Source organism: Balaenoptera borealis, assembly GCF_965194805.1.
Source record: "Balaenoptera borealis genome assembly, chromosome: 4".
NCBI lineage: Eukaryota > Metazoa > Chordata > Mammalia > Artiodactyla > Balaenopteridae > Balaenoptera > Balaenoptera borealis.
Window position 1 is genome coordinate 112973592 of NC_138861.1, and position 25862 is coordinate 112999453.

A 25862-nucleotide genomic window follows, 5' to 3' on the forward strand; every position below is an offset into this window, starting at 1 on the left:
AAAAGCCCTGAGCCCAGCAAGGCTGTGCTGACTTTTCTGAGCTCTGATGGTGCCCCATGCCCACCCCAAAACCACCACGCCTGGACCAGTTGTTCCCAGCATTACTGTGATTCCCTATATCTCTTTGGCAGGGCCTAAAACCCACAGGCTGAGGCCCTAGGGCTGTACTGATGTGCTTAGAACAGGGGGAAATTAATAATGACCAAAATGGGATCTTTTGGAGAAATTGGCATTCACATGTAGTCATCTCACACAGTGTCGTTTACCAATGTGCACAAAGACTCAGCAGAAGATGCTTGCCATGGTGTCATTTATAATACCAAACAAACAAACAAGCAAACCACTTAAATGTCTCTAAATGTCCAACATCAGGGTTTCACTACATCAGGAATAGTACCTCCCTCCAAGGAATGTACTTTGAAGCCATGCAAAGTCACATTGCAGAAGAGAACACAATATCGAGGAATGTCCTTCAGGAGTCTTAACTTGAGGTGCGTGGACTCCTGAGATGCTTCTGGAAGGGAGTTGGCATCACCTGAGATGCTTATTTAAGCATCCAGGACCCCGCTGTAGACCAACGGAAGCTGACCTTCTAGCTGGGAAGGCAGGAATCCTAACAGGCTCCCTAAATGATTCTAATGCATTCAGAAGTGTGAGAATCAATGTCGGGGGACCCTAAAATAGTTACAAAGCTTGCTGGTGTATTAAGATTTAAAAAGCAAGTTACATGCAAATACAATATATATAAAAGCAATCCCATTTGTGCCTGTGTGAGTGTGTGTGTGTCTGTGTGTGTACTAATAGGTACCAAAAATTAACAGCAGTAACCTCTAGATTGCAATTTCTCAACCTAGGCACTGTTAACATTTGGAGCAGAATAATTCTTTGGGGCACAATAATTTGTGGTGGAAACAGTCCCGTCCTGTGTACTGGAAGATGTTTAGCAGCTTCCCTGGCCTCTACCCATTAGATGCCAGTAACGCCCCCTAGCGGTAACAAAAATGTCTCCAGACATTGCCGAAAGTCCCCTGGAAGACAAGATCACCCACGGTTGAGAACCACTGCCCTAGATGGAAGGTATGATAGATAATGTTTTACTTTGCTTTTAGTCTATCTGCCCATTTCCTACTTTTTCCAAAAATGAATATAAAGTATTTCAGTTATGTAAAAATTTTGGTGTTTCTTAATGTCCCTCTGTCTGTGCTGTCAAAAAAAATATATATATATATACACACTCAGATGAAAAGATGTTCACATTAGTACTTACAGTAAGTTAACTAATTTTATTATGATTTTAAAAGAATTAAGAAAAAGCATATACAAAGCGATCCCAAATGTCAATATTCCTTCAGAGGCTTTAAACTATTTATAACCTTTGGATATGGCATCCTGATTTTAAGGATATATCTTAAGAAGCAATTCTAAATATAAAAAATGTTTTACATATATGGTGGATTTTTGCAGAGTCACTGATAAAAACAAAAAGTTATAAACACTCTAAAACCAACAATAGGAAGCAAAGTTAATTACGGTACTCAATAGAATATAATATAGTATGAAAATGATATTTACAAAGAGTTTATAACAATGTGGGTGGGAAGGTTTGTGCCATATTGTTGAGGGGAAAATGCATACAAAATTGAATATGTCGCATCATCACTGGCAAGTATAACAAAACAACAATGAAAAGAATCCTGTGTGTCCAACACGGTTAAAAGAAACACATCAAGATGTTTAAAAAATGACTGTCAAGATCCTTATCTTTAATTTTGTATCTCAAAAATGACTGTCAAGATCCTTATCTTTAATTTTGTATCTATATAAGATGGCCAGTGTTCACGAAGCTTATTGTGATAATCATTTCATGATGTAAGCCAAATCATTAATGTACACCTTAAACTTATACAGTGCTATATGTCAATTACATCTCAATTAAACTGGAAGAAAAAGATGATTGTCAATTAAACAATGGCATCTTAGGGGATTTTTCTCTCTCTACTCTTCTGAAATGTCCTAATTTTCTAAAATAAGCATATATATATTTATAGTGAAAGATACTAAAAATGTATTAAAAAAACTTTACAAATGAAAATATGCCAAAATTTCGGTGAGAAATATGTCTTTATATTGATCTATACACAAATTTCCATCCAGACGATAAAAATAACTTTGTTCAAAAAAATGAAACGTATTCAGAAAGTACAATATAAACTAAATGTGATTTTAGCTACATTCATCAGCTCTGGGAAAGATAAAATTTAAAGGTGATTAGACTATGCAGATGGTCAGGAAAATGTTGTATATAGTAACATGATAACAGAAAATATTTTAATGAAAAACAAACTGGATATATTTTTTTCCAACCTGAAATCACATTATTCTAAAACAGAGGATCTCATTTCGGAGGAGATCAAATAATTTAGGTTCGATTAGAATTAACTAACCAAGGGCAGACTTCAGCCATCTCAGATTTTGATCTAACTTGTTTACACTCATCCAGGGTGATGGGCAATTCCAGCTCATGGGAAAAACAATCATCGCAGACAAAAGGCGGCCCTTCTCACATTTGTAAGGCAGTATTTGCCCGACCTCAACATTCCCAGGTGGCTCCAACGAATTCTCTTGTTAGCGCTCTCCTCAGTCTTTGATGTGGACACAGATTATATCTTACAATAGACCTCAAAGAGGGAGGCAGCTGCGTGCATTCGGTAGAAAATAGAAAAAGGCATGGCCAGGTTGACCACTATTATCCAGGGTTCAAAGCCAAAGACAATTTCCTCCAATCCGTTGTCGTACTCGGGGCGGCAGCCAAAGGCGGGAGGGATCCAGAGCTGGAAGAGAAGAGGAGGTGGTCCTAGCAGCCGCCCAGGGGTCCCCCACAAACCCAGGCACTGACCTGGACTCAGGGAGACCGAGTCACACCTGTCACAGGAGTAAGCAGCCCCTGCGTGTTTCCCATCTCTATGGAGCGCGTCAGTCCACTGAGCCCCGATCCTGCACGAACGCTCTTCACACCTACCTGGTTCTCTCCATCCCCACAGCCCTCACCTTGGTCTGGTCCTCCGTCTCCCCCTCCCCGGACTGCTGCAATGCCTCCCATGATCCCCTCCACTCCAGTGGGCTCCTTCGATTCCCCCCCTCCAGCCCATCACGTGGCTTCAGAGTGATCTTTATAAAGCGCACATCTTGTCACTCCTCTGCTGACCACTCACCGGGGCTCCAAATGCCTTCAGGAGACAGTCAAAATTCCCTCAGTGATCAGGAACACGTCCACGTCTCCACATCCCTCATCACGCCCTTCACTCTGGCCCTCCCAGGCTATGCACAGCTCCCAAATGTGCCTTTCCCCAGCCTTCAGGGTTTTGCTCCTGCCTCTTCCTCTATCAGGGACTCCCTGTCTTCCTTCTTCTGCTAAGTCCTACCTTCTTCCAAGTCCTGAGACACCTCCCCTTCCAGGAAGCCCTCCTTGATCTAACCAGTCAGGCAGGAACTCCCTGTGTGTTCCCATAGCCCCCAGTGTTTTCCTACAGTGGTGCTCCCTGTTTCCCACACCCCGTCTTTACATTTCACCATTGGTGCTTGGGGGTCCCAGCCACGTGGGTCTGGGCTGGTGAGTTCTGTGGTCCTTTTTCTGGCTTGTCCTTGGCTTAGAGAGGCAGCCCAGGCCCTGCCCACATCCCCCTGATCAGGAGAAGAAGCACATGCCGTGGAACCAGCCCTGGGTTCCTGCCACTTACAGACTACAATTTAACATCTCCAAGCCGCAGTTTCCTCACCTATAAGATGGGAATACTAACACCTGTCTCAGAGGGCTCAGATGAGAATAAAATGGCAACTAAGTCTGCAAAACATAAAGCAATAACCTATTATTTTTGTTGCTCATGGAACCCACACACTGGTTCCCCCTTCTCAGCCTCCCTGTCCCAGCTCCTCCTCCTCTACCTCCCCTGAAATTGTTGGGCTCCTAGACCTGCTTCCCTCTCACACTGACACTTCCACCACTTTCTCCACCCCTACACTGTGGCAGGCCACCTCTCGGGTGACTCCCAGTGGTCCCACCTCCTGGGAATCTTGTGGAGCCCTGTCCCCTTGAGTTGGACTGAATCTAGTGACTCTCTTCTAACCAACAGAATATGACACAAGTCATGGGATGTCACTTCTGAGATTAGGTTACAAAAGGACTCTGGAGTCCATCTTGCTCACCCCCTCTTGCAAGAGAGGAAGCTGGCTGCCATGTGAGCCAGCCTATGGAGAGGCCACATGGCCAGGAACTGAGGGGGATCTCAGGCCCGCAGCCAGCAAGGAAATCAAACCCTCAGCCCAACAGCCCACCAGGAACCGAATCCTTCCAACAGCCACATAAGTGAGTTTAGAAACAGACCCCCTTCCCCTCCAAAATCAAGCCATGAAATGACTGCAGCCCCAGTGGGCAGTTTGGCCACAGCCTGCAAGGGACCCTGAGCAGAGCCACCCAGCTAAGTCACACTCAGATTCCTGACCCAGAGAAGCTGTGAAATAAGAAATGTCTGGGGCTTCCCTGGTGGCGCAGTGGTTGAGAGTCTGCCTGCCAATGCAGGGGACGCGGGTTCAAGCCCTGGTCTGGGAAGATCCCACATGCCGCGGAGCAACTGGGCCCGTGAACCACAACTACTGAGCCTGCGCGTCTGGAGCCTGTGCTCCGCAACAAGAGAGGCCGCGATAGTGAGAGGCCTGCGCACCGCGATGAAGAGTGGCCCCCGCTTGCCGCAACTAGAGAAAGCCCTTGCACAGAAACAAAGACCCAACACAGCTAAAAATAAATAAATAAATAAATAAATAAATAAATAAATAATAAATAAATAAAAAATAAAGGAATTCCTTTAAAAAAAAAAAAGAAATGTCTGTTGTTTTAAGTTGCCAAGTTTAGGGGTCATTTCTTATGCAGCAATGGGTAACTGATACACGTGGCTTTCATTAACATCTCCATATAGAACACTCGTGGCCTTATATTTCTAGCCCACTGTGTTCTCTGTGTTCCGGGTCCTTAAGGGTCATCCTCCCACGCCAGCTGGTTCTTCCCGCCCTCCTTAGCTGGTTCCTCCTCCTTTGCTCAGTCTCTTAATGTTGGCTGGTCCCAGGGCTCATTCATTCCTGGGTCCTCTTCTCTACCCTATACCCATGACCTCTGATGATCTCACCCAGTCCTGGTTGTAAATACCAGCTATGGGCCTATGACTTCCCAATCTAAATCACCAGCCTGGTCTACCCTTGAGAATTGCAGGCTCATATATCCCACTGGCTACTTGGTTGTCTAAAATGCATCTCAAACTCAACATTACATTCCCATTTCTCCCCGTCTCCTCAGCAACATCTTCCTCCCAGAGGCTCAATCAAAATTTCAGGCATCATCCTCATCTTCTCACTCATTCTCATAACAATCCGCCTGCCACCCAATCCATCAATTCGCAATCCACCCGTTTCTCTCCACTCCACCAGCCAGGCCACCACCCCCATCTCTCACCTGGACCATTGCAGTGGCTCCCTGCTTAAGCTCTCAGCCTAGTCTATTCACCACTCATCGCCAGATTAATTATTTATGTAAGATGGTGTCCCTTTCCTGGTTAAACACCCAAGGGCTTCACAGCACATTTAAAATAAAATCTACCTGCTACACGGGATGGCAGAGCCCTCTGTTAGATGATCCCTTACCACCCTCCAACCCAGCTCCCCAGATTGTCCCCCACCCACCCACCCCAGTCACATGCCCTTCCTCCTCTTCTCAAAGGAGGCAAGCTCCTCCCACCCAGGGTTTTGCACTGGGTACTTCCTCTGCCTGGAGCATCCATGGCTCCTTCTGCCATCCAGCTTTGGTCTCTAATCCCACCGCCTGAGAAAGCCCTTCCCACCAACTTGGCCATGTGATCTACCATGGCCATCCAAGCACCAGCTCACTCACCATCCTTTCTTACTTCCCTGCAGGGCACACATCACTATAGGCATTTCTCCTGTTTGATTTTTTGTTGCTAGTCCTGGCATCTGGTTTATAAGCCCCATAGGAGGAAGACCAGAGCTCTGGGGCATGTTGCACCCTCATCACTCACAGCACTGCTGGCCCTCAGTGGGCACACAGAGGATATATTGTCAGGAAGAGAGGGAAAATGAGAAGAAAAGGAAGAGACCTTCAAGATGGCAGAAGAGTAAGACGTGGAGATCACCTTCCTCCCCATAAATACATCAAAAACACATCTGCATGTGGAAAACTTCTACAGAACACCTACTGAATGCTGACAGAAGACCTCAGACTTCCCAAAAGGCAAGAAAATCCCCACATACTGGGGTAGGGCAAAAGAAAAAAGAAAAAACAGAGACAAAAGAATATGGACAGGACCTGCACCTCTGGGAGGGAGCTGTGAAGGAGGAAATGTTTCCACACACTAGGAAGCCCCTTCACTGGTAGGGATGGGGGGTGGGCGGGGGGAAAGCTTTGGAGCCATGGAGGAGAGCACAGCAACAGGGGTGCGGAGGGCAAAGCGAAGAGATCCCTGGACAGAGGATCGGTGCTGACCAGCACTCACCAGCCCGAGAGGCTTGTCTGCTCACCCGCTGGGGCAGGTGGGGGCTGGGAGCTGAGGCTCGGGCTTCGGAGGTCGGATCCCAGGGAGAGGACTGGGGTTGGCTGCGTGAACACAGCCTGAAGGGGTCTAGTACGCCACAGCTAGCCAGGAGGGAGTCCAGGAAAAAGTCTGGAGCTGCCGGAGAGGCAAGAGACCATTGTTTCAGGGTGCACGAGGAGAGGGGATTCTTCCCCTGTCTGCCCACAGAGAGCAGAGCACCGCCTAAATGAGCTCCAGATATGGGCGCAATCCGCGGCTAACAGCTCAGACACCAGAGACAGGCATGAATCACTAACGCTGCTGTTGCTGCCACCTAGAATCCTGTGTGCAAGCACAGGTCACTACCCATACCCACCCTGGGAGCCTGTGCAGCCCGCCACTGCCAGGGTCCCATGATCCAGGGACAAGTTCCCCGGGAGAACACACGGCACACCTCAGGCTGTTGTAACGTCACGCCAGCCTCTGCTGCCTCAGGCTCGCCCCGCATTCCAATTATGACTACCATACCCCTGCCTCTCCCCGGCCTGAGTAAGAGCCCCCTAATCAGCTGCTGCTTTAACCCCCTCCTGTCTGGGCGGGTAACAGACTCCTGAGGGCAGCCTACACGCAGAGGCAGGGCCTAAACCAAAGCTGAACCCCAGGAGCTGTGCTAATAAAGAAGAGAAAGGAAAATTTCTCCATGCAGCCTCAGAGCAGCAGATTAAATCCCCACAATCAACTTGATAAACCCTGCATCTGAAGAATACCTGAATAGACAACGCACGTTCCCAAAATTGAGTCAGTGGACTTCGGGAGCAACTGTAGACTTGGAGTTTACTTTCTGCATCTAATTTGTTTTTGGTTTTATGTTTATCTTAGTTTAGTATTTAGTGCTTATTATCATTGGTGGATTTGTTTATTGGTTTGGTTGTTCTCTTCCTTTTTTTAAAAAATATATATATTTTTCCTTTTTCTCTTTTTGTGAGTGTGTATGTGTATGCTTCTTTGTGTGATTTTGTCTGTATAGGTTTGATTTTACCATTTGTCCTAGGGTTCTGTCTGTTCATTTTTTGTTTGTTTTTGTTTTTGTTTTTTTTCTCTCTTCTTTTTCTTCTGAGCCGTGTGGCTGGTAGGGTCTTGCTGCTCCGGCCAGGTGTCGGGCCTGAGCCTCCGAGGTGGGAGGACCAAGTCCAGGACATTGGACCACCAGAAACCTCCCAGCCCCACGTAATATCAATCAGCAAGAGCTCTCTCAGAGAACTTCATCTCAACACTAAGACCCAGCTCCACCCAACGGCCAGCAAATTCCAGTGCTGGACACCCCATGCCAAACAGCTAGCAAGACAGGAACACAACCCCACCTTTTAGGCAGAGAGGCTGCCTAAAGTCATACTAAGTTCACAGACACTCCAAAACACACCACTGGACATGGCCCTGCCCACCAGAAGGACAAGATACAGCCCCACCCACCAGAATACAGGCACCAGTCCCCACCCACCAGGAAGCCTACACAGCCACTGAACCAACCTCACCCATTGGGGGAAGACACCAAAAATAATGCGAACTATGGACTTGCAGCCTGCGAAAAGGAGACCCCAAACACAGTAAGTTAAACAAAATGAGAAAACAGAGAAATATGCAGCAGATGAAGGAGCAAGGTAAAAACCCACCAGACCAAACAAATGAAGAGGAAATAGGTAGTCTACCTGAAAAAGAATTCAGAGTAATGATAGTAAAGATGATCCAAAATCTCGGAAATAGAATGGAGAAAATACAAGAAATGTTTAACAAGGACCTAGAAGCACTAAAGAGCAAACAAACAGTGATGAACAACATAATAAATGAAATTAAAAATACTCTAGAAGGAATCACCAGCAGAATAACTGAGGCAGAAAAACGGATAAGTGACCTGGAAAATAAAATAGTGGAAATAACTACCACAGAGCAGAATAAAGAAAAAAGAATGAAAAGAATTGAGGACAGTCTCAGAGACCTCTGGGACAACATTAAATGCAACAACATTTGAATTTTAGGGGCCCCAGAAGAAGAAGAGAAAAAGAAAGGGCCTGAGAAAATATTTGAAGAGATTATAGTTGAAAACTTCCCTAACATGAGAAAAGAAATAGTCAATCAAGTCCAAGAAGTGCAGAGAGTCCCATACAGGATAAATCCAAGGAGAAACATGCCAAGACACATATTAATCAAACTATCAAAAATTAAATTCAAAGGAAAAATATTAAAAGCAGCAAGGGAAAAGTGACAAATAACATAAAAGGGAAACCCAATAAGGTTAACAGCTGATCTTTAAGCAGAAACTCTGCAAGCCAGAAGAGAGTGGCAGGACATATTTAAAGTGATGAAAGGGAACAACCTACAACCAAGATTACTCTAACCAGCAAGAATCACATTCAGATTCGATGGAGAAATTAAAACCTTTACAGATAAGCAAAAGTTAAGAGAATTCAGTACCACCAAAACCAGCTTTATAACAAATGCTAAAGGAACTTCTCTAGGCAGGAAACACAAGAGAAGGAAACGACCTACAATAACAAACCCAAAACAATTAAGAAAATGGTAATAGGAACATACATATCAATAATTACCTTAAATGTAAATGGATTAAGTGCTCCAACCAAAAGACATAGACTGGCTGAATGGATACAAAAACAAGACCTGTATATATGCTGTCTAAAAAACACCACACTTCAGACCTAGGGACACATACAGACTGAAAGTGAGGGGATGGAAAAAGATATTCCATGCAAATGGAAATCAAAAGAAAGCTGGAGTAGCAATTCTCATATCAGACAAAATAGACTTTAAAACAAAGACTATTACAAGAGACACAGAAGGACACTACATAATGATCAAGGGATCAATCCAAGAAGAAGATATAACAATGTAAATATTTATGCACTCAACGTAGGTGCACCTCAATACATAAGGCAAATGCTAACAGCCATAAAAGGGGAAATCAACAGTAACACAATCATAGTAGGGGACTTTAACACCTTTCACCAATGGACAGATCATCCAAAATGAAAATATATAAGGAAACACAAGCTTTAAAAGACATATTAGACCAGACAGACTTAATTGATATTTATAGGACATTCCATCCAAAAACAACAGAATACACTTTCTTCTCAAGTGCTCATGGAACATTCTCCAGGATAGATCATATCTTGGGTCACAAATCAAGCCTCGGTAAATTTAAGAAAATTGAAATTGTATCAAGTATCTTTTCCAACCACAACGCTATGAGACTAGATATCAATTACAGGGAAAAAAAGCTGTAAAAAATACAAACACATGGAGGCTACACAATACACTACTAAATAACCAAGAGATCACTGAAGAAATCAAAGAGGAAATCAAAAACTACCTAGAAACAAATGACAATGAAAACATGATGACCCAAAACCTATGGGATGCAGCAAAAGCAGTTCTAAGAGGGAAGTTTATAGCAATACAATCCTACCTCAAGAAAGAAGAAACATCTCAAATAAACAACCTAACCTTACACCTAAAGCAATTAGAGAAAGAAGGACCAAAAAACCCCCAAAGTTAGCAGAAGGAAAGAAATCATAAAGATCAGGTCAGAAATAAATGAAAAAGAAATGAAGAAAACAATAACAAAGATCAATAAAATTAAAAGCTGGGTCTTTGAGAAGATAAACAAAATTGATAAACCATTAGCCAGAATCATCAAGAAAAAAAAAGGGAGAGGACTCAAATCAACAGAATTAGAAATGAAAAAGGAGAAGTAACAACTGATACTGCAGAAATACAAAGGATCATGAGAGACAACTACAAGCAACTATATGCCAATAAAATGGACAACCTGGAAGAAATGGACAAATTCTTAGAAAAGTGCAAATTTCCAAGACTAAACCAGGAAGAAATAGAAAATATGAACAGACCAATCACAAGCACTGAAATTGAAACTGTGATTAAAAATCTTCCAACAAACCAAAGCCCAGGACCAGATGGCTTCACAGGTGAATTCTATCAAACATTTAGAGAAGAGCTAACACCCATCCTTCTCAAACTCTTCCAAAATATAGCAGAGGGAGGAACACTCCCAAACTCATTCTATGAGGCCACCATCACTGTGATACCAAAACCAGACAAAGATACTACAAAAAAAGAAAATTACAGACTAATATCACTGATGAATATAGATGCAAAAATCCTCAACAAAATACTAGCAAACAGAATCCAACAGCACGTTAAAAAGATCATAGACCATGATCAAGTGGGGTTTATCCCAGGGATGCAAGGATTCTTCAATATACACAAATCAATATGATACACCATATTAACAAACTGAAGGCTAAAAACCATATGATCATCTTAATAGATGCAGAAAAAGCTTTCAAGAAAATTCAACACCAATTTATGATAAAAACTCTCCAGAAAGTAGGCATAGAGGGAACTTACCTCAACATAATAAAGGCCATATATGACAAACCCACAGCCAACACCGTTCTCAATGGTGAAAAATTGAAACCATTTCCTCTAAAATCAGGAACAAGACAAGGATGCCCACTCTCACCACTATTATTCAACATAGTTTTGGAAGTTTTAGCCACAGCAGTCAGAGAAGAAAAAGAAATAAAAGGAATCCAAACCAGAAAAGAAGTAAAGCTGTCACTGTTTGCAGATGACATGATACTATACATAGAGAATCCTAAAGATGCTACTAGAAAACTACTAGAGCTAATCAATGAATTTGGTTAAGTAGCAGGATACAAAATTAATGCACAGAAATCTCTTGCATTCCTATACACTAATGATAAAAAATCTGAAAGATAAATTAAGGAAACCCTCCCATTTACCATTGCAACAAAAAGAATAAAATACCTAGGAATAAACCTACCTAAGGAGACAAAAGACCTGTATGCAGATAGACACTGACGAAGGAAATTAAAGATGATACAACCAGATGGAGAGATATACCATGTTCTTAGATTGGAAGAATCAACATTGTGAAAATGACTATACTACCCGAAGGAATCTACAGATTCAATGCAATCCCTATCAAACTACCAATGGCATTTATCACAGAACTAGAACAAAAAAATTCACTATTTGTATGGAAACACAAAAGACCCCAAATAGCCAAAGCAATCTTGAGAAAGAAAAACGGAGCTGGAGGAATCAGGCTCCCTGACTTCAGACTATACTACAAAGCTACAGTAATCAAGACAGTATAGTACTGGCACAAAAACAGAAATATAGATCAGTGGAACAGGATAGAAAGCCCAGAGATAAACCCATGCAAATATGGTCACCTTATCTGTGACAAAGGAGGCAAGAATATACAATGGAGAAAAGACAGTCTCTTCAATAAGTGGTGCTGGGAAAACTGGACAGCTACATGTAAAAGAATGAAATTAGAACACTTCCTAACACCACGCACAAAGATAAACTCAAAATGGTTTAAAGACCTAAATGTAAGGCCAGACACTATAAAACTCTTAGAGGAAAACATAGGCAAAACACCCTATGACATAAATCACAGCAAGATCCTTTTTGACCCATCTCCTTGAGAAATGGAAATAAAAACAAAAATAAACAGATGGGACCTAATGAAACTTAAAAGCTTTTGCACAGCAAAGGAAACCATAAACAAGGTGAAAAGACAACCCTCAGAATGGGAGAAAATATTTGCAAATGAAGCAACTGACAAAGGATTAATCTCCAAAATATACAAGCAGCTCATGCAGCTCAATATCAAAAAAACAAACAACCCAATCCAAAAATGGGCAGAAGACCTAAACAGACATTTCTCCAAAGATCTACAGATTGCCAACAAACACATGAAAGGATGCTCAACATCACTAACCATTAGAGAAATGCAAATCAAAACCACAATGAGGTATCACCTCACACTGGTCAGAATGGCCATCATCAAAAAATCTAGAAACAATAAATGCTGGAAAGGGTGTGGAGAAAAGGGAACACTCTTGCACTGTTGGTGGGAATGTAAATTGATACAGCCACTATGGAGAACAGTATGGAGGTTCCTTAAAAAACTAAAAATAGAACTACCATACGACCCAGCAATCTCACTACTGGGCATATACCCTGAGAAAACCATAATTCAAAAAGAGTCATGTACCGCAATGTTCATTGCAGCTCTATTTACAATAGCCAGGACATGGAAGCAACCAAATTGTCCATCGACAGATGAATGGATAAAGAAGATGTGGCACATAGATACAATGGAATATTACTCAGCCATAAAAAGAAACGAAATTGAGTTATTTGTAGTGAGGTGGATGGACCTAGAGTCCGTCATACAGAGTGAAGTAAGTCAGAAAGAGAAAAACAAATACCATATGCTAACACATATATATGAAATTAAAAAAAAAAAAAAAAAGGCTCTGATGAACCTAGGGCCAGGACAGGAATAAAGACACGGACATAGAGAATGGACTTGAGGACACGGGGAGGGGGAAGGGTAAGCTGGGATGAAGTGAGAGAGTGGCATGGACATATATACACTACCAAATGGAAAACAGATAGCTAGTGGGAAGTAGCTGCCTAGCACAGGGAGATCAGCTTGGTGCTTTGTGACCACCTAGAGGGGTGGGATAGGGAGGGTGGGAGGGAGACACAAGAGGGAGGAGATATGGGGATATATGTATATGTATAGCTGATTCACTTTGTTATACAGCAGAAACTAACACAACATTGTAAAGCAAATTATACTCCATTAAGTATGTTAAAAAGAAAGAAAATGAGAATAAAAGAAGAAGAGATTATGGACCTCTTTCCTGAAATCCAGATCTTTCCATCTGCTGTGAAGTTGGCTATAATTCTTGCTACTCATCCCCTTGAAAGGCGAACTATGCCCCCTTCCTTTGAATCTGGGTGGACGCTATCACTGCTGGACCCATAAAATATGGCAGAAATGGTGCCATGCAATGTCCACACCCAGACCTTAAGAGACTGGCACTTCCAGTCCTTTGGAAGCTGGCTCTGGGTCCTGAGCCATCACCTAAGAAGTCCACCTCCCCTGAGACCGCCGTGCTGGAGAGTCCCCACGAATACGCTGCAGCCAGAGTCCCCGCTGAGTCCAGCCTTTCAGCCTCCCCAACCCAAGGCACCAGATCGTGGACTTTCCAACCCAAGCAGCCCATCCAGTAGCTTCAGTCAGTTTCATTAGGAATAGAATTGTCCAGCCAAGCCCTGCCAGAATTCCTAACCCACAAGGTCCTGAGACATAATAAAATGGTGGTTGTTTTTGTCATGCATTTGGGGTCACTGATTACACAACAATAGAAAACCAAAATATCTGCCTGTTGGTTATGTCCACTTGGATGTCCAGGAGACCTTACCACTGAATGTGTCCAGTACTAAACCCACGTGCTTCCTTCCACCTGAGCCCCCTCCCAAGCCTGCTCCCCCTCCAGAGACCCTAATCTCCATAAATAGCATCACCATGTACCAGGAACTCAAGGCGGAACCTGGGAGCCGCTTTTGGCATCCCTCTCCCTTCACAGGCTACAACATGGATGAACCTGAAGGTCCTTGCACCACGTGAGATAAATCCCGTATGATTCCACTTATATGAGATACCCAGAGTCAAACTCATAGAGAAAGAGAGTAGAACGGTGGTTGCCAGGGGATGGGGTGGAGAGGAAATGGAGAGTTGTTTCATGAGTACAAAATTTCAGTTTTACAAAGTGAAAAAGCTTTAGAGGTGAGTGGCGGTGATGGTAGCACGACCATGTGAATGCACTAAATGCTACAGAATCGTACACTGGAAAATGGTTAAAATGGTAAATTTTAGGTTATGTGTTCATTACCACCATTAAAATTTAATTTAATTTAAAAGAATAAAAACACGAATCAGATCTTGTCACTCAGAGCATAAAACCCTTAGATGGTTTTCTGTTGCATTTAGGATTAAGTCCTGGCTTGTGGCCATGGCTTACCAGGCCACGCCTCTCTCTTCTTGCTCTCCAAGTTCTAGCCACGTGGGTTTCCTTCCAGGTCTTGAGCGCATCCAGCAAGCCCTGCCTTGCTCTGCATCTGTGGCTTCCCCGTACCTGCTGCTCCGCCCAGACTGCCCCACTCCACCAAGAGGAGGCCTCCCCTGAACCCCAGTGTTCCCACAGCACCCAAACTCTTCCGTCATCACACCCACCACCCTTTACTGTCCACCCCACAGCTGCCAATTGCCCCACGTGGTCGTGCACACCAGCACCTCCAGCCGCTGCCTCTGTGCCAGCTCCTGGTCCCAGACAGAAACAGTTCCTGCCTCTGCCAGATGCCTTTAGCACAACATGGGATGAAGTGCAGGGTTTCAAAGTGCTGCCCGTGGAGTTGGCTCAGGTCATCCTAAGACATCAGCCTGCAATGATTTCCGTCCTCTGGCTCACTCCCCAGGGAACGGAGGCAGTGCCTGGGGCCATCAGGGGCAGAGCACAGAGATGAAGAGATAAAACGTGTCCTTCTCCTAGTCCAGAGCCCTGGACCTGGCCTTTGGGTCCCAAGAGACCATCAGTTGCCACTCGATTCTAGTATAGCAGTACTATTCTCGGTCAAGCTGGTCCAAAAAAGCAAGCCAAGTGTATCATCTGGTGATCAAGCAAAAAACCAACACAGGGAAAGTGGTCTTTCTGAACTCACTGAAAAGAGAGATCTTCATACCTTGGGGTGCATAAAAAACATACGCTTTAGGGGCTTTCTAGAACCGACTCTGACTTTATAAGAATCTAAGCTGATACACCCCTCTCTGGAATGTAAGCCTTACATAAAATGTAGCCCCATTGTAGTTATTAATATCTCTCTCTCTTGTTTTCCTGTTTTAAGTCCTTTGTTCACTGCTGTACCCACATAGCTCCTGACACAGAGCAGGTGCCCCATAAATGTCTATAAGATGAAAGAAGAGTGCGCACCTGGAGCCACACTCTTCTGGGACCCCTTCTCCCTTCAGAACTCCCCATATCTGTCTCCCGACCTGGAGGGGGACCAAGGTCCAGGTGACCCAAAGCAAGAATCAGATGTTGTTGGCAGACACATGGTCCTTTCAGCTTCAGATGGACCTTCCCAATTTTGTGGCCTTAGGGTAATATCAAAAGTTGCAGTCCCTGGGCACGCACCAACTGATATTAGGGAGAGGAAGCAAAAAAGCCAGTAAGCTTCTGGGGAAACAGCAGCCCTGATGATACGGAGGCTGGTAGCAGAGAGTTGGCTGTGATGATGGGCGGGCCCCGTGGGCTGGGGCGTCGTTCCCATTCCAACAGCCACAGTCACTGCAGATGCCTGTGTGCACCAAAGGCTGCTTCTCCCTCCTTTTTACCCAGACCTGCCATCCTTCTATGTACCTCTAGAACAAATCCCAACAACACCCAATGCTTTGTATTCCTTTTCCTTCTCCCCATCCCCACCAGCACTGCCCTGGTTCAAGTTCCCATCATTTCCTATCTGGGCAGCTGTGTGGGGCTTCTGTTCCGGTTTCCCTGACTTTGATCTTACCTCCCTCCATCCTTCCTGCACGTTGCTGCTAGAAGATCATTCTAAAACACAAATCTGAGAGGGTCCTCTACTGCCCTCAGCGTGAAGACCAGACTCAGCCAGGCTTATGAAGCTCTGAGCAAGCCAGACCCATCTAACCAGACCCTCCATCCTGTTTCCCGCCCTGCTTCACGTGTATGGAATTCATGACAAGCTGCTGGTGCTACTCAACTAGGCCATGGTGTCCTTTGCCTCTGTGTCTTTGCACACTGTGTGTCCTCTGCCCCAAGGCTTTCTTTTTCTTGCCTTGACCACAGTTGGTAAACTTCCAACTGTTCTTTGAGGCTGAGGCAGACAATATTGAGTGGCTGATTATACATCTTTTTCTACCTTGTTACCATCTATTATAGAGGCTAGAAAGCAAACCATCCACTTCCCCCTCCTCCCTTGCAGTTAGGGGTGGTCACATCAATTGCAGACATTGCCTGGCACCAATCCTTCCCTCTGTCTTACTGTCTTGAACCCAGACGTGATGCCTGGTGCTGCTGCAGCCATCCTATGACCACGTGCCAACCACATTCAGTAGAAAGGTGAACAGTGCCTGGATCCTTGATGATAGGGTTCAGCTGCCAGGCCAACCCTGAACAGCCAACTTCCAGAATTCTTGTCTTTAAGACTGAAGATACTGCTGATCAAGCGTTCTGTTATTTGCAGCCAAAAGCACTCCTAATGGAGTCTCTGTCTCACCTCAAGCATCCCCTACTTATTGAAGTCCCTCTTTGAATCCATGCTCCCACTCCACCTTGCAGATAGCCCTGTCCCAGCATTTGCCATATTCACTGTACTATATTTTTTCCTTGTCTCCTTCTCCCACTAATACTGTGACCTTTTTGAGGAAAGAGATTACATCTTCTCACCTTTAATTCTTAGTTCCCACCCCAGTCCATGGCACACAGATACTCAGTAAGCGGATTTGTAGAATATAAGCCTACGTTCCAGTCTAATATTTTAACCTTACGTCTCAATTATTTTTTTTTTAAAGGAATTCCTTTATTTTTATTATTTATTTATTTTTAGCTGTGTTGGGTCTTCGTTTCTATGCAAGGGCTTTCTCTAGTTGCAGCAAGCGGGGGCCGCTCTTCATCGCGCTGCGCGGGCCTCTATCGCGGCCTCTGTTGTTGCGGAGCACAGGCTCCAGACGCGCAGAGCTCAGTAGTTGTGGCTCATGGATCTAGCTGCTTCGCAGCATGTGGGATCTTCCCAGAGCAGGGCTTGAACCCACGTGCCCTGCATTGGCAAGCTGACGCTCAACCACTGCGCCACCAGGGAAGCCCCGTCTCAATTATTTTGATTAAAAGCTGCCTTCATTCCTTATTTGAAAACGGCAAGGAAAATAGATTAATCAATATTTTTAAATAAAGAAATAACTTGCAGATTACCGAAATATTGCAGAGGAACAAAAAGGCTGCAATATTCCTTAAGACTCTTCTCTGGGCATTGCCCTGCAGGAAATGGGGGTGGCAGGCTGGGCCCAGGGCCCCTTCCCAGCTCTTCTCCTCTTCCTCTTTGCTACCAACTTCTCTCAGACACATATTTCCATTGGCCGCATGTGGCATCTCGCTGCCCTGAGGAGCCACGTCCCCGGCTGCAGGTCTGCTCTCAAAGCAAGAAGAAGGGAGGGATGTGGCATTGCCATTGCAGACTGTGACCACCTGCAGGGTTCTGATGTCCTTGGAGAGCTTCTCCGGCTCTCGGTGAATGGACTCAATGATGAAGAGGTTCTGGATGTATTTCTCAACAACCACCAGGATGGAGTAGGGCAGGTTGTACCAGGTGTACGGGGGGCGGGACTCGGCACAGAGGATGGCCAGGATGGAGCCCCAGGAGATGAGCCAGGAGCCGGAGGCAGTGCCCACCAACAGGTCCGCGTCCAGTTTGCGGGCCGGATTTTTGGACTCATCTAGTGATTGCTCATCTAGCCTGTAAATCCGGATCCCAGCCAGCCCTGCCGCCCCCATGAGCATGAGCAGGATGATGGCATACAGGTAGAACATGATGAGTGCTGACTCGCTCCTGGTTTTGGAACGCCCGATCCAAATCAGATACACCACCACGACCCCAATGGTGGCAGCCAGTGCGGTCAGGCCCAGTACCGAGCCCAGCATGACCCCATGAGACCTGAACTGCATCTTCTGATGCTGATGACTGTCAACTTTGCGCCCGATGTTTTTCCACAGGACGTAGAGCATCGTGGAGGCCAGTATCTGATACTCTATGTTGAAAGGGTAGAGGTAGTAGATCCCGTGGGAGATGGCAGAGCAGAGGGTCGGGGGTGTGCAGTTACACGGAGGCGTGTGGTCATCTAAAACTAGGGGGGAGACAGACCACAGGGGAGGGCAATTAGCACATTCAGTGGCAAAGCAGAAAACCACAAAAAAAATATTCTCACTGTGGATTCATGCTTGGGTTTGCCATTGGATTAAAAGCTTTATTTCATGGCTTTTTGTCATGTTTAATATCATGGCTAAATTGACAGCCATGAATACTCCCCAAAGAGTACTAATTACACGAATTAGATCTTATCCATACATCAGAATATTGTCCAACCATTGCGAATGGTATTTTAGAAATTTACTTATCAACATATAAAGACGTTCAGAAGATATTGTTGAACAAAAGCAGCTTGCCAAAGAGGCTAGAGTATGGCTCCGTTTTTATAAATTATAGATATCTTGGTGATATATATATACAGAGAGAGAGAGATAGGGAGATAGACAGACATAGAAAAAAATATGGAAGGACATAAACTAAAATGTTAACAATGGTTATCTCTGGGCGGAAAAATGGCAGGTGATTTTTTTTTTTTTTCAGTAAAAGAAACTTCTATTGAGATATAATTGACATACAACCTTAGGTAAGTTTTCCTCTAGATTTGGCTTTGCTGTATTTTCTAAACTTTCTATATGAATATGATTGACCTGTGTGATTTTTAAATTACTTTTTAAAAACAACTTTGTGAGGGAAAATGCCCCTTATCAGCAAAAATTTTCCTCTTGAGAATATCCAAAGCCAGCAAGTGTGGCACGAGACAGGCCCCACCTTCTGAAAGACACTTGGCAATGGTATAAAGGACCATTTCATAACAAGGAGGGGAAAAGCTGTAAGTAAATAATGAAATATGCAACAAAAGCCTTAAAGACGATATAAAGTCTCTGGCCTATAATTCCAATCTATTCTAAGGGACAAGTCAAAAATATAGTCAAAGCATTAGATAAAATTTTGTTGTGTGTTTTTGAGAAAGAAAGAGAAACACCTCAATGTGTAACAATTTAGAAAGTGTTAAATGAATTTTGGTACCTCCTTACAATAGAATAGTAGGCAGCCATAAAAATTATAATTGTGTTTTAATGATACAAGAAAATAACTGTTACAATAACAATGGGAAAAAAGTAAGAACAAATTGTATATCCAGTATTTTTAAATGCATACCACAACCCAGAACTCAGTTGTGAAATCAATTTAGAGGGTAGCAACCAATATTTTTTTAATGGAATTGCAATGGAATAAAACAGGATTGAATGAATGGAATCAAATACAATAGAAATTTGAGTGTCTCTGATATAGTAAGATTATTATTTCATGTGTACACACATACAGGTATGTATGCATTTGAGCTGCAATGTAAAATCTATTTCTTATTGTATGTTGTAGAAAAAACTGATTGAATATGTACAGTATGACCTCAACTATAAATAAATAAATAGCACAAGACCAAAAAATAACCAGATGTTAACAGCATTTAAGTGCACTTCTGGGTAGGTGCTATTGTGGATTTTTTCTTTACGTTTTGTCATTGTTTTAATTTATGATATATTTTAATTTATGTGATACTACTTATAAAATCAGACAAAAAAGCTTGGTAGTAGCATTAATTACCCTCACTTTTGCAGAACACTGCAATTTTCAATTCATAAGGAGCTTCCCCAACACTTGTAACACAATACAATACAATGCAAAAGACAAGGGAAGTACTCAGGAGAAAAGGTTCAGATTAACAGAATGTTAGAGCTGACAGAGTCCTTTTTTATAAATTAATCTAATCCCATCTTCACCAAGGTCTGTGGAGCCAGATTGCTGGAATTCAAATCCCGGCTCAGTCGTCCATTTGCTTTGTGATCTTGGGTTAGTCACTTAACTTCTCTGTGGCTCAATGGCTTCATCCATATAATGAGGTCACTGTTGCCTACCTCAGAGTGTTGGGACAAGAGTTTAATGTGCCAGCCACTCAGAAAATGCTTAACAAAACTTTTTGTTATTGTTGTCACTGCTGTTACTGTTATTGATACCAATGAGGAACCGGGGCCCAAAGAGAATGGCCTTCCCAAGAGTGGGCTGCTGGTTAGGGGTGGTGAAGAAATGTGAGTGTGTCCCCCTGATTTTGTCATCCCCACCCCACTGGTAAGGAAACGGGTTTAAAGTTGCTCTCTGGGACTGAACTGGGTTTGTATAGAGAGGATAGATGTGCATTGCATTAAAGCTGGAAGAACTCATGGAAAGTACATAGTTCAAGTCCCCTCACTTCATAAAAGAGAAAAGGGAGGCTCAGAGTGGTTGAATGGTTTCCAAAGGTCACACAGCTAGAATGTGATGAGAACAAGACCCAAACCTGAGACATCAGTCCCCTGTACATTGCACCTTCCTCTACCCCATGTTCTTCTCAACCCCAGTGCTCTAATATAGAAGCAACAGGTCACAAATGCTAAAGAATTTTGGAAGAAAATGAAGAGTCATGAGACAGGCACTCCAATAGGAACAAGGGGGAATAAAGATGGGCCAAAATTATAAACTAAGTAGAGTTAAATAAAAACTTCAAATGAACAAAAAGCAATTAACCACAACATACCATTAGACTTCTATGGATTTTTTAAAGCTATACTTTTAGTAGAAAGAACTGGTAATAGAGGTTTAATTAAAAACACAAACAGAAACAACCACCAATCTTCCACAGTTGTAAACAAAGACATTCATTTCCATACCAAACTGGACCATGAGAAATGGTGATCAAAATGATGACCCCTGGATCTGACAAGTCCCTGAGTCACTGAAGAAACCTTTAATTATGCTCAGCACACCCTACTTATGGAAGCAGGATGAGAGACTTAGGAGGTTTTGAAAGACTTTCAACAACAGAGGATTGTCTGGCCGATGTTGAATTGGGTGGACCCTGCAGGTCTTTGAAACCCGTACCTCCATCTATGGACATTCTGGTCTCTGCAGGTTTCCAAGCTGTTCCAAGATGGCAGCTGGGCAACTCTTACCACTCACCTATTGTTATGTTCCCGAAGCCCAGGGTGATGAGCCGCTCCTTGTGCTCGTTAAGCTGGTGCTTTGATTCATTCAGGACGCTGTTCGTCCAAAGAAGCAGGTTGGTGAACACTGAGTGGATCACCCCAAACCTGAAAAACACAAGGACTCACTTCCTGAGCAGCCCTGGGAAGCTCCTAGCCCCGTGAGGTGAGATGGAGACATTGCACACATGTACACGGGCACACGCACAAGCTTCCTTCTTAGCAGTGATTGTGATTTCATCTGGCAGCTCAGGCTCTGGGTGGGTCCCCTGTCTGGCTGGGAGAAGCAGTTCCATGGGACCTTCCAAAACCACAGCCTTGGCATTCTGCCTTAATCTTGAACCTGCCAGTACTCAACTCATTGTCTACGGGACAAAACAAAACAAAAAAAATCTGGGTCTTGGAAGCAGGGATACAGGGATGGAAATTTACTAAAAACAGGCAACCAACCCCACCATACCCCAAACCCTTTCTTCCGAAAGGGAAGAGAACAATGAAGGAAAGATGAAAGGGCTACATTGGAAATCTGGAGAACTGGGTACGCCTTTACTGTTGGGTTGCCAACCCAATGATCATTATCTACCCCCTCTGTCTTACCACTTACTTCTAAAGACACCAAAACAAACCAGAAGCTCACTATCTGGCCTCCCTTGAAGTTAGGCATGGCCACTGTGGCCAGTAGGATGTGAGATGAGGTCTACTGGGCACTACTGAAAAGCTTTTGCTTTCTTGATGGAAGAGATCAGAATGAGAAAAGCCTACTTATTCTCCTTCTCCCCGTTTTTTCCAGCCTTCAATACAGACATGAAGGCTGGAGTTGTGGCAGCTATCTTGTGACCATGAAGCAACAAGCATGGGATGAAACCCTCACCCACTGAGGGTGGCAGAGTGGAAACATAGAAAGATCCTGCTCTGTGACGACACTGTTGAGCTGCTGGAGTCTTGGATAGGTTCAGGAATTAGGCCATATTATTTACAAATAGAATAAGTAGCTGCATTTGGGGTTTGAAAGTTAGGAAGCGATAAGGCTATTCTAGTCTGACCTCAGAGTTCTGTCCCTGCCTCTGACCACACTGCCTCCTAAAGAAGAAGAAAAGACATGACATAGAGGGTGGACTCTGGACTCTGGAGAACAGAGGAGGGGTCTGGGAGAATATGGTTCCAATGGAGTCACTGTCTGTTTCAAAACCTCCAAAGACTCCCCATGGCTGCCAGTTTAAGATGTATTCACTTTGGTAGCTTCCAGGGTGCTTAACAATGGGCCTTGCATGGAGCAGGTTCAGCAAATACAGGTGATTTGAGAGAGGAATTCCTTGAAACCTGTGTGTAACTGATCACTTCTCAGTTGGAGAGCAGAGGCCCAGAGAATGTGAGCCCCCTCCCCGTGTAACCAAGAGCACCCTTGTCCATAATCTCCCTACAGGAAGAATGGTACAGTTGGGTCCTCAACCCTGACCTTGCCTCTCCTCTGAGTTTTAACCCAAGATGACCCCCTGGGGTTCCCACGAGCAACTGCAAGCAAAGTCTTTCCTCATTTGAACTCCAGCTTCCTTTGGCAGCTTCCCAGTGTCCAGGCACAGGTGGAGAAGGAAACAGCTGCCTGGGGGTGTCTGAGTCAGCTGTTTGCCCATCTGCTTGCCCCTCATGCTTGCCCAGTTGCTATAGATTGTGGCCAGCCTTCCCCGGGACATCTGGGAGGCACTGTATAGAGCCTTTGACAAATGCAGACAATACTGTTTGCCTCGGGCTGGCTGGCTTTTCTTTTACTTATAATGCACACAGCTCCCCTTTCTTCTCCTCTTTCCTGGTCCAAATGGCGTTGTCTAATCCCAGGTCCACTGAACCTGAGCAGGTAATACCAATGCCGCCCACAGCTGCAGGATGTTCTGCCACAAACGCTCCCTGCGAGCTGGCAGCCTCCTGTTGATTTGATCTGGAAATTGTCCTACAAACTAAAGGCACGCGTTGTTTCCTCATGCCAAGCTGCCTTTCTCACACTTGGATCCGGTAACCCCAGACCACAATAAAGAAGGGTTCTGTGAGCCATTTTCTAATCTCAATTTATGTTTCCAGCTCTTTTCAGAACTGCTGCTCCTCGAAACTTCACTCTTGAGAAAAGAAAAGGACTCAAACCAGTAAGAGGAATTCTCACACAGGAGAAGAGTCCTTGTATGCACTAAAAGCACGGATGGTGGAATACTGGCTCGAAAGATCAGAAAAAAGGGTAAGTCCAGGAGAGGGAAGTTTTGAAAACTCCAGGGCATGGCAAGAAATGTCAATGAATAAAGCAGGCCTGGGATAACATTAGGGAGTGCTAGGGACTGTAGCTAACTGAGCAGCCACCCCCCCATCTGAAGGGAACAACCCCAACTTGGCTCTAGCTCTTTGTTGCCATGCACATCTTGGATTATCAAACCTCCCAATTTTTCTAGAGACATCTAAATCTAAAACTGAAAGATGGGATTTCCCTGGTGGCGCAGTGGTTAAGAATCCGCCTGCCAATGCAGGAGACATGGGTTCGAGCCCTGGTCCAGGAAGATCCCACATGCCACGGAGCAACTAAGCCCATGCACCACAACTGCTGAACCTGCGCTCTAGAGCCCACAAGCCACAACTGCTGAGCCCGCATGCCACAACTACTGAAGCCCGCGTGCCTAGAGCCTGTGCTCCGCAACAAGAGAAGCCACCACGATGAGAAGCCCACGCACCACAACAAAGAGTAGACCCCACTCACCACAACTAGAGAAAGCCTGCGCGCAACAACAAAGACCCAGTGCAACGAAAAAACAAATTAAAAAAAAAAAAAAAATGAAAGGTGGTAACTCAAAAATGGTTAACACTTTGCCCTATTTAAAAAAAAACAAAAACAAACAAACAAAAAAACAAAAAACAGGCTAAATCAAGATATAAGTGTATCTGGTTCAAACCACTCACTATCTAGTTTAGGAAAGAGGCCCAGAGACAGGGAGAGACTTGTCTCCAATTGCTCAACAAGCAAGGCCAAGGAAGGACTAGGCCCCAGTCCTATAGGGTTCCCTCAGATGAAAAATCCTGGTGGGAAATGTCTGCATACGTGGCCTAGAACAGCATTATCCCCCAGAAGATAATGCAAGACACTGATGTGAGCCACATATGTAATTTTTAATTTCTTAGTAGCCACATTTAAAGAATAGTAAAAAGGAACAGGTGAAAATAATTTTAATGATATTTTTGTTAATCCCAATATATCTAATATACTATGATGTCAACTAATCAAAGAGAAAGATTTCACCCAGCAAACCCTGCTGGCCACTGCAGCCACTGCAATGCCATGGAAATAGCAGTAGATTTAAAGTCAGCATTCAGATCCCGCCCAGCTATGCACAGGCGAGCTGCCTGACCTTGGACATTTACTTCATTTCTCAGTTTCCTCATCTGTAAGTGGGATCATGATCATACCTACTGTCCCTGACAGGACTACTGTGAGAGGTTCTCATAAGTAACACGTGTAAAAGAAAATGCTTTATGAATGGGAAAGTCCATTTCATTCAGCCAGGAGTTCCCAGTAGGTCAAACTACCCAATATACATTTGTTGAAAACATCTCACCCTTTATCCCCACAATCCTGCTTCTAGGAATTTAACTCAAGAAAATAACCAGAGGATAAACAGCAAGGTCCTACTGTATAGCACAGGGAACTATGTTCAATATCCTGCAATAAATTGTAATGGAAAAGAAATATACACAAATGAATCACTTTCCTAGACAGCAGAAATTAACACAACATTGTAAATCAACTATACTGCAATAAAATAAATTTTAAAAAAGAAAAGAATCAGAGATGTTCAAAAATATTTTTAGCCAAAGATGTTCATCACAGTACTATTTATAATAACAACAAAAACTTTCAGACAAATTTGATGTCCAACAAGAGGTGTTATGGACTGGATTGTGGCCCCTCAAAATGTATATGTTGAAGCCCTAACCCCCAATGTGACTGTACTTGGATGGAGTATAAGGAGGTAATTAAGGTTAAATGAGGTTCATACAGGTGGGGCCCTGATCCAATAGGACTGGTGTCCTTATAAGAAGAGGAGGAGACACCAGAGAGGTCTCTCTCTCCCTGCCCAGAGAAAAGGCCATGTGAGGACATGGCAAGAAGGCAGCACCTGAAAGTCAGGAAGAGAGCCTCACCAGGACCACAACTGTAAAAAGAAAAAAAGAAAAAAATATATATCTATTCACCGAAAAAAGACTGGAAGAAAACAGACCAAAATGTGAATAGTAGTGACCTCTGGGTAGCGGCTGTCTTAGCTGTGGTTGCTATAACAAAACAACAGACATTTATTTCTCACAGTTCTAGAGGCTCAAAGTCCAAGAGCAAGGTACCAGCAGAGTTGGTCTCTGGTGATGCCTCTCTTCTTAGCTTGCAGATGGTTGCCTGTCACTGTGTCTTCACGTGGCCTTTCCCCTGGGTGCGCTCAGTGCA

The 25862-nt window shown here is 44.0% G+C and overlaps 1 protein-coding gene across 1 annotated transcript in view; it reads right to left on the bottom strand.

Moving 5' to 3' along the window:
• Positions 1 to 2447: 2447 nt before the first annotated feature.
• The window catches only part of OTOP1 (otopetrin 1), a 43443-nt gene continuing 20028 nt past the window's right edge, over positions 2448 to 25862 (bottom strand). Inside the window, exons 4-6 of the mRNA XM_082389551.1 lie at positions 21372 to 21502; positions 17486 to 18414; positions 2448 to 2831 (exon numbers count right to left, since the gene is read on the bottom strand). Coding sequence (XP_082245677.1) covers positions 2661 to 2831; positions 17486 to 18414; positions 21372 to 21502 — 1231 coding nt within the window. The 3' untranslated portion in view covers positions 2448 to 2660. The remainder of the gene's footprint in view (positions 2832 to 17485; positions 18415 to 21371; positions 21503 to 25862) is intronic.